This window comes from Pteropus alecto, unplaced genomic scaffold (assembly GCF_000325575.1).
Source record: "Pteropus alecto unplaced genomic scaffold, ASM32557v1 scaffold88, whole genome shotgun sequence".
Classification (NCBI taxonomy): Eukaryota; Metazoa; Chordata; class Mammalia; order Chiroptera; family Pteropodidae; genus Pteropus; species Pteropus alecto.
Window position 1 is genome coordinate 12,194,362 of NW_006494611.1, and position 7,249 is coordinate 12,201,610.

The 7,249-nt window shown below is 44.5% G+C and overlaps 1 protein-coding gene across 1 annotated transcript in view; it reads left to right on the forward strand.

The window, feature by feature from the left end:
• The window catches only part of TLL2 (tolloid like 2), a 119,430-nt gene extending 117,996 nt beyond the window's left edge, over window positions 1-1,434 (forward strand). Inside the window, exon 21 of the mRNA XM_006925920.2 lies at window positions 1,300-1,434. Within this exon, the coding sequence (XP_006925982.1) occupies window positions 1,300-1,434 (135 nt within the window). The remainder of the gene's footprint in view (window positions 1-1,299) is intronic.
• Window positions 1,435-7,249: the final 5,815 nt, after the last annotated feature.

Consider the following 7,249-nt stretch of genomic DNA (forward strand, 5'->3'; position numbering starts at 1 on the left):
GAAGAGCGTTCTCCGTTTAGGACTTTTCGACAAGGGTCCTCTCCTCCCTCCCCCATTTTTATTAGGCCTTTAGGCTTTTTAAATTATACCTTTGCATATTCCATATATTTACAGTTCTCTTCTCCAACAAAGCCAAATGCCTATGAAAATTACGAATCACCGTCTTCCTATAAACACAGTAGTTATGCTCAAGATCACCATCGGTTTTCTCATTATCACCTCTCCCCTGGGCCACCTCACCGAGACAGCACAGGCCTGTTCTGTCCACTGTTTCCCCAGCACCTGATATAGGGCCTGACATGGAGTTGGTGCTCAGTGAAAGTGTGTAGATCAGCAGTACCTGCCCTGGTCCCACCCTGGCTGCTCCACGCCGGGCACTGCCCACGCCGGGCCCAGCCCTCTCCCTTTCTCCTCCTCCGGGGCTCATCGCACAAGCTTCTTCACTATTGGCTGGGTTTATAGCCAATCATTTTGGAGTTACATCATATTACATAAGTCTTTGAATAATACCCCTTCATCTTCTGGCACCCTCCAGAAAGGAAAAGATGAAAGTGTGACATAACTCATGCAGTGCCTTTGATAGATAACATCTTTCAAACTGTGGGTCCGGACGCAGAGGAAAACCTTGGTGTGTCCTGCACAGTGAAATGTGTGGGAAGCCCAGTCTGGTTCCACGAGAATCTGGCAGCCAGCAGCCTTGGAACCCGGCTTCCATTCATGAAACTACCTGGCCAAACCTTCCTGACAAATGTAGTGGCTCCGTCCCACGTGTTGTCCTTGGAGAGGACACAGGCCTAAACAATGTCTTCCTTTTAGGTCTCTTGGGAAACGCATCACAGTGTTGACCCTAGAGTTGGGTGGTTCATGGTACACGCTTTACTGTCAGAAAGACGTGAGCTTGGGTCCTGCCCAGCTGTGTGAATTCGAGTCAGTTTCCTCAAATATACGATGGAGATAGCACCGGCCTTGTGAAGTTCTGTAAAATGATAAAATCTGAAAACACTTAGAGTAGCTCCTGGTCTATCTATGTACTTAATAGCTAATCGATTCTATATGAGCTATGTGTCTAGAAATGTCTGGAAAAGCAAGGCCTGGGAAGCTCTCTGGAGCAGAATCTGCAATACTTTGCTTTAAAAAGGAGCTTTTTCTGATGCCCGTCAGAGTCTCTGTTGGGGGTCGCCTCATGGCAGCGTCACCTGTCCTGTGTCTTTGTCTAGCATTCTGTCTCCTCCTCATTTTAAACTCCAACCACAGCCAACTGGCTTAAAGGCCCATACTTTCCCTTTCTCCTTCCCTCAGCCATTGGAAGAAATCTACTCTGCAGGGGATTCTCTGATGATTCGGTTCCACACGGATGACACCATCAACAAGAAAGGCTTTCAGGCCCGGTACACCAGCACCAAGTTCCAGGACGCCCTGCACATGAAGAAGTAATGCCAATGCTCTTGAAAGACAGGAACCGAGAAGGTTTTGATAAAAATAGCACCTTGTGACTCCGCCCTAAAACAGTGTACAGTATTTTTCTCAAACAAAAGCCCAAAATCTAGTCTTGGAGGTATGTATTTGATGACGTTTGGAAAACCAGTTGGAGAGAAGATGTTCCTTTTATTCTAGCTGCAACATTATTAGTCACGGACTGTTAAGGAAGATTAAGGTTTGAAGTTGCTGATCATTCAAGTTATGCCAGTTATTACCTGTTCCCCGAGTCCCTTGCTCCTGTGGGGCAAAAGGCCAGACTTTGGGTTGGTCATTCCTCTATTTCTGAACGTGGTTCCTTAGGTGCCAGCAACGTGACCATGTCCTGGAGACTCAGGCTGTCTTGCATCTACACGGGGCAGTAAGGATAAAAGCTTGGCCATGGTTGATTTGTTACTCACAGCTTTGGCTGCAGACTTTTGCTTTCTCTCTGCCAGGGTCATGTCATCCAGGAAACCTGAGAATATGGACATCAGGACTAAAATAAGGAATCACAGTCAGCAACGCACAGAGGGAGCTTGAGTATGAGAACCATGTCACGAAGCTAGGAGACCTCAACCTTTTCTCTGTGTCATCAGGTCTCCCTTCCCTCTATGTGCTGTCCCTTCCCTAATTGCATCAGGAGGTGAAGGTGTCTGCTGTGAATTCCAGCAGAACATTTGCTGGTGAGGGTCCCCAGTTTGCTGAGAAGAAAGTCTTCTGGGTCCTCCTGACTCCTTCACTCAGTGGCTTTGAGAAGACTTCACCTGTGCTTGGGATTCTATGGGCTTAGAAGAACTCTTCTTCCTTCAGCTGTGGTGGCACTTGCTGTGGTTGACCTTGACTCCTTGACAACCAATTCAAACTGCACTTGCAAAGTGTGCAAAGACCTCTTGTGAGGGACCAGTTCAGGTCCCTCATGGGGTGAACACTGTTAAAAATGTTAATTATAAGTTATGTAAGAATCAACTCCTTGTGAAACAAGTCTACCTGTGGCTAACTTCCTGTAACCAGTCAGGTTAAAGAGTGCCACGGTGACTTTGCTCAGACTAACTAGTATACAGTCACCAGCTTGCAATCAGAATTCACCACTTGGCACTTGTTCTAGGAAAGTGTAGAGGATGTCGTTTACATAACTTTAGAACCTCCAGGTAAACGTTAAACAGTAAGATAGTTTTGAATGGCATTTCATTAAGGCATCTATGGGCATTACGAGCTAAAAGCTGTGGTATAAAGCTTTAAAAGAGTATTTATGTTGGAATAATTTTAAATAATGTTTACATAACTGTAAGTCCTGTTTGGTTGGTATTGAACACAGGACAGAGCACAAGAGTGTTTTCAGTGACAGCCTAGATAGCTCCCAAGCACCAGAATTCCTTTGGGATGAATCAGTATTATTTTAAAGTATTTGCAAAAAGTTAAAGGTTATATTTTTTGAAGATCAGAATATGTCCCCAGAGGACTATGTCTAATTAAAATGATTACTGGGAGTAAAAAAAGAAAAAGAAAAAAAAGAAAGAAAGAAAGAAAAGAAAGGAAAGAAAGAAAGAAAAAAAATACAAAGAAAGGTGAAAGAAATGATGGAAATATTTTTTCCTTAAAACAGAAAAAAAATCAAAGTATTATTATTGATAATAATATATGTCTGTATATATGTATGTATGTAAAGGATCAGCTGTCAGAGCCTTAATCAATGCAGCATGATAAATGCCAACCCACTGAGCATAGCTTTACAGAGCAGGTTGTCCCGGACTCTGTACAAAGAAAGGTGGAAGAAATGATGGAAATATTTTTTCCTTAAAACAGAAAAAAAATCAAAGTATTATTATTGATAATAATATATGTCTGTATATATGTATGTATGTAAAGGATCAGCTGTCAGAGCCTTAATCAATGCAGCATGATAAATGCCAACCCACTGAGCATAGCTTTACAGAGCAGGTTGTCCCGGACTCTGCCCTGCGTTTTATGCGTTTCCTCTCACCAAACTCTCTTGGCCTCTCTGGGCCCTCTATGGAGATTCAGCCTACATTTTCACATCGTGATATATCGCAGACCCTGCCCCAGGAGATCTCTGATTCAGCAAACGGAGCAGCTTGTCTGGTGGTTCGGGTCTCATCTGCCTGTTGGGATAAATTCCATCTCTCCAATTTTTGTATTTTCTGCGGTTTTCTTGTATCACATCTTATCACTCCGAGTCGAAACTGAAATCAAAATACAGGTGGTTATTAGGGGTCTCTCTCCAAAGACATGAAAAGTCTGTAGTTTCAACCTGTAGAAGTCTAAATAAGATTAATGAATGTCCTGGAAAAGCTGGAGGGAGTCAGAAACAGTCAGCTTTGCCTCATTATATGCCACGCTCTTGAAACAATGCTACTTATTTTTATCTTTCCAGTATGAGTATTTTCAAAAACACACTTGAACAGTTATCATCCTTTGGCCAATTTGAAACAATGGGATTCTTATGAAAACCTTTATTTATGCCTTCTGGGAGTGACGTATTCCCAGGAAAGACAAGCTCCGATTCAGCTGGGGCTGGCCTGACCGCTCCCCTGGAGGCTGACACGCAAAGCGATTCGTACACAAAGCAGGTTTTGCAAGGGACCACACAACTGCTTCACGAGAGAAAAGTCCATTCTGCAGAAAGACACAGGCCCCCTGCCTTGGCTCTTCTAGATGCTCAGTGACCTTCCTACGCATCCCTAGATGTAGATGAAGGAGCCAGGGGACATTGTTCCAGCCTGCTTTGTCCTTTAATTGGGTGCCAGGCTTTGGGGATGTCACAGAGCTCCAAGTACACGTTCAGTTCAGAGAATTATCTTGACGACTTGAGGAAATACTTGGAGTTGGGCCTTCAGCCTGGTCCAATTCTAGTGTAATCCAGTCTAGCAGAAGCTAGAACCTGGATCCCGTGGTAGAGTAAGGGTCTGGAATTAACTTCAGGCTGTGGAATTTCTCCAAACAGAGAAAATGAGGCTGTGTGTTGACTCACTGTAACTTTATTTTCTTCTAAAGTTCAGTTTCATATTACTCATGAAATGCTCAGCCTGTTTAAATCATTTGCAAAATCTTGTTAACCGGCAAATTCGCGCTGGGATTTGCCATTGATCTGGTCCCTTTGATAAGTCTCAGATATGTTGTGGAGACGGTTTGGAAGAAGAGTCGGAGTCTGGAAATGTGTAACTTACATGGATAAAGGAGAGGAGGATGGACAATACTGGCCACCGAACTCCTATCTCCATGGCCTTTTATTAAGTTTCACAACAATGCTGGCTTTGTAATTTAGTAATAGTTACTATCAGGTTAGTAGATACAAGCTACAGCCAACTCCCAGATTCAGCCTCAAAGCCACCTCCGTGTTCTCAGCTATTTCCTCTCAAGTATCTTTGTCTTATCCTCTTAAGTATCTTTTTCTAGTCCCTAGAGCACGAAGTCTCAGAATCGGTCAGGTGTATGCGCCCTCCCTGCAATGTGTCCTTGTGTGCAAGTCCACATCTTCTTCCGTTGTTCTTGTTGCTCCAAGCACCAGAGGACCACATCCAGCATCTGAAACCGAAGGTCACAGCCCTTACAAGGTGGCCCGTGCTCGCTCACTCACACTGTCTCTCTCTCTCTCTCTCTCTCTCTCTCTCTCTCTCTTGCCTCTGGAAGCCACTCCTTCAGGCCTAAGGATGGTAGTGACATTCTGTAGGCCTAACCCTGGGGTACTGCATTATATACTATTTTCTTATAAATTATCCTTTTAATAAACCCTCCTGAAGTACAGCAAATTGACTACATCACTCATTTCCTGTGGGGACTCTGATGATACAGCGTCATTTCTAACACAGGACAGAGATCCATCTCATCAAGGACAGTCTCTTAGCTTTACCAGATGAAGAGGCTTCGGGGTATGTTTGGGGTTTCATGGGTTATATCAGGGAGGATAATAGGGGACCATGTTTTTAAAAACACTCAGTCTTAATGCAGAAGTATATATCACATGCAATGGTTTTTTTGCTATAGAGCATCAAGGTTTATTAATTTCTTCTTTTTGCAGTCACCAGCACTAAAAGATGAGCCCCAGTGGTCCAAGATTATGACTGCTCGATGTGTCAGTCAGGATAGGTTAGCTTATGCTGCAACAAAAACTTCCTCTCAGTGATTGTACATAAAAAGGCTTATTTCTTGTTCATACTACATGTTCATTTCTAGTATCTGGAAGCTCTTCCATGTCATCCTCAGTCAGGACAGCACCGGGCTGATAGAGCAGTCACCATCAGGAGCGTCGCTGATTCCTATGTCAGAGGAAAAGAGTATGACAAATCACACACTGGCTTACAATGCCTGTGAGTGACATATAACTTCTACTCCCATGTTATTGGCCAAGGCAACTCATATGGCTACTTTTAACTTCAGGTGAACAATAAAACAAACTAGAAATATCTAGTGAACCCCACTGATGACTCTCATGTGTGACATTCATGGGTAGGGAAATGACCAGAATCCTTCTGTTTGTTTTAACATTTTACTTCATCACTACTTTTTCACTGACATTTTAGGTAAAGATTTTTAAAAGCCAGAATAAGGCCACCATTTAGAATGGACCAGCTTTTTAAACTGACCAATTGTTGCCTGGCAGGCCATCAGTGTGGTTGGGCTTGTATAAATTTGAATGGTGGCAAATTACTAACCTCTCACCCACTAAGGGCTTTCCTTCTGCAATTTCTAAGGAGATAATTCCCAGGTCTGATACCTGCGGAGGAGGCGAGCCCCCTCACTTCACCCATTCCCTCTTCTTCGGTTGATGCCATCAAGTTCCTTTTGCAGAACCACCTGCAGAACCACCTGCAGAACCACCAGGTCTCATGCTGGAGACCGCCATTGGGCAGACCATCGGCCAGGTTGCAGGTCCTCTCTGGGCACACGACCCAAGCCAGATCAATCAGATCTTCTTCCTGCAATTGGAGTCTTGAGCAAGGGGCAAAAGGGCTGAGCTATTTTAGAGCTCGCTTTCCCTGGGAGGACCTCCCAAGAGGACTGTCTCGGCCTTCTTGCTGCTGAAGCCTTGGGGACGACCTAGCACCGCCTTCCCAGAGCCTGGTTCCCTGGCCCTCTATCCCTTCTGTGAGCTCCCATATCCTTAACCAATAAATTCTACTTCTTAAATTAATCAGATGCTTGTGACCAGAGAACCATGACTGACCCAGACACTTAGGCCAGGGCACCACTGACTAGAGATCATAGCAGTTCTCTAAAGGAATAAAATGTCCATCGGAGGGAAAATTGGTGACCAGTGGATGCATAGCCAACAAAAAGCATCAAAAAGGATCTTACTGGCCTTGCCCATCCACAGACAGCCTAGCCGGAGGGGACTGGGGCCATGAACTGGAGTTCCTTGTTCCAGTTACCTGGTCCAGGTGTGATTCTATGCCCACCAAGCAAAGTGAGAAACATAATTTGTACCAGCTGTTTTAAATAATCCAGTCATTGCTTTCATAGCTTGGGACTGAGGCTGGTAGGAGTTACTTCATTTGCCTAAGACCACACAGCTTCCCGAAGAGCAGCTAAGGCTTTAAACACAGGTCTCTCTGAACTACGTCCCGTGACATATAGACACCAGTAGATTCAGTTTAGGCATCACCGAGGAGTCTTAGGAACTGGAAGCCCCATGAGGCAGAGACCACGTTGCTCTTGTCTGGGACAGTATCTCAGAGCTGGATCCCATGCCCCAAATTCGTTTTTCCGGTATTACCCACCTAAACAATTGAGTTAGTCAAGCCCCAAACCCAGGAGTCGGCTTCATCTGCTCTTT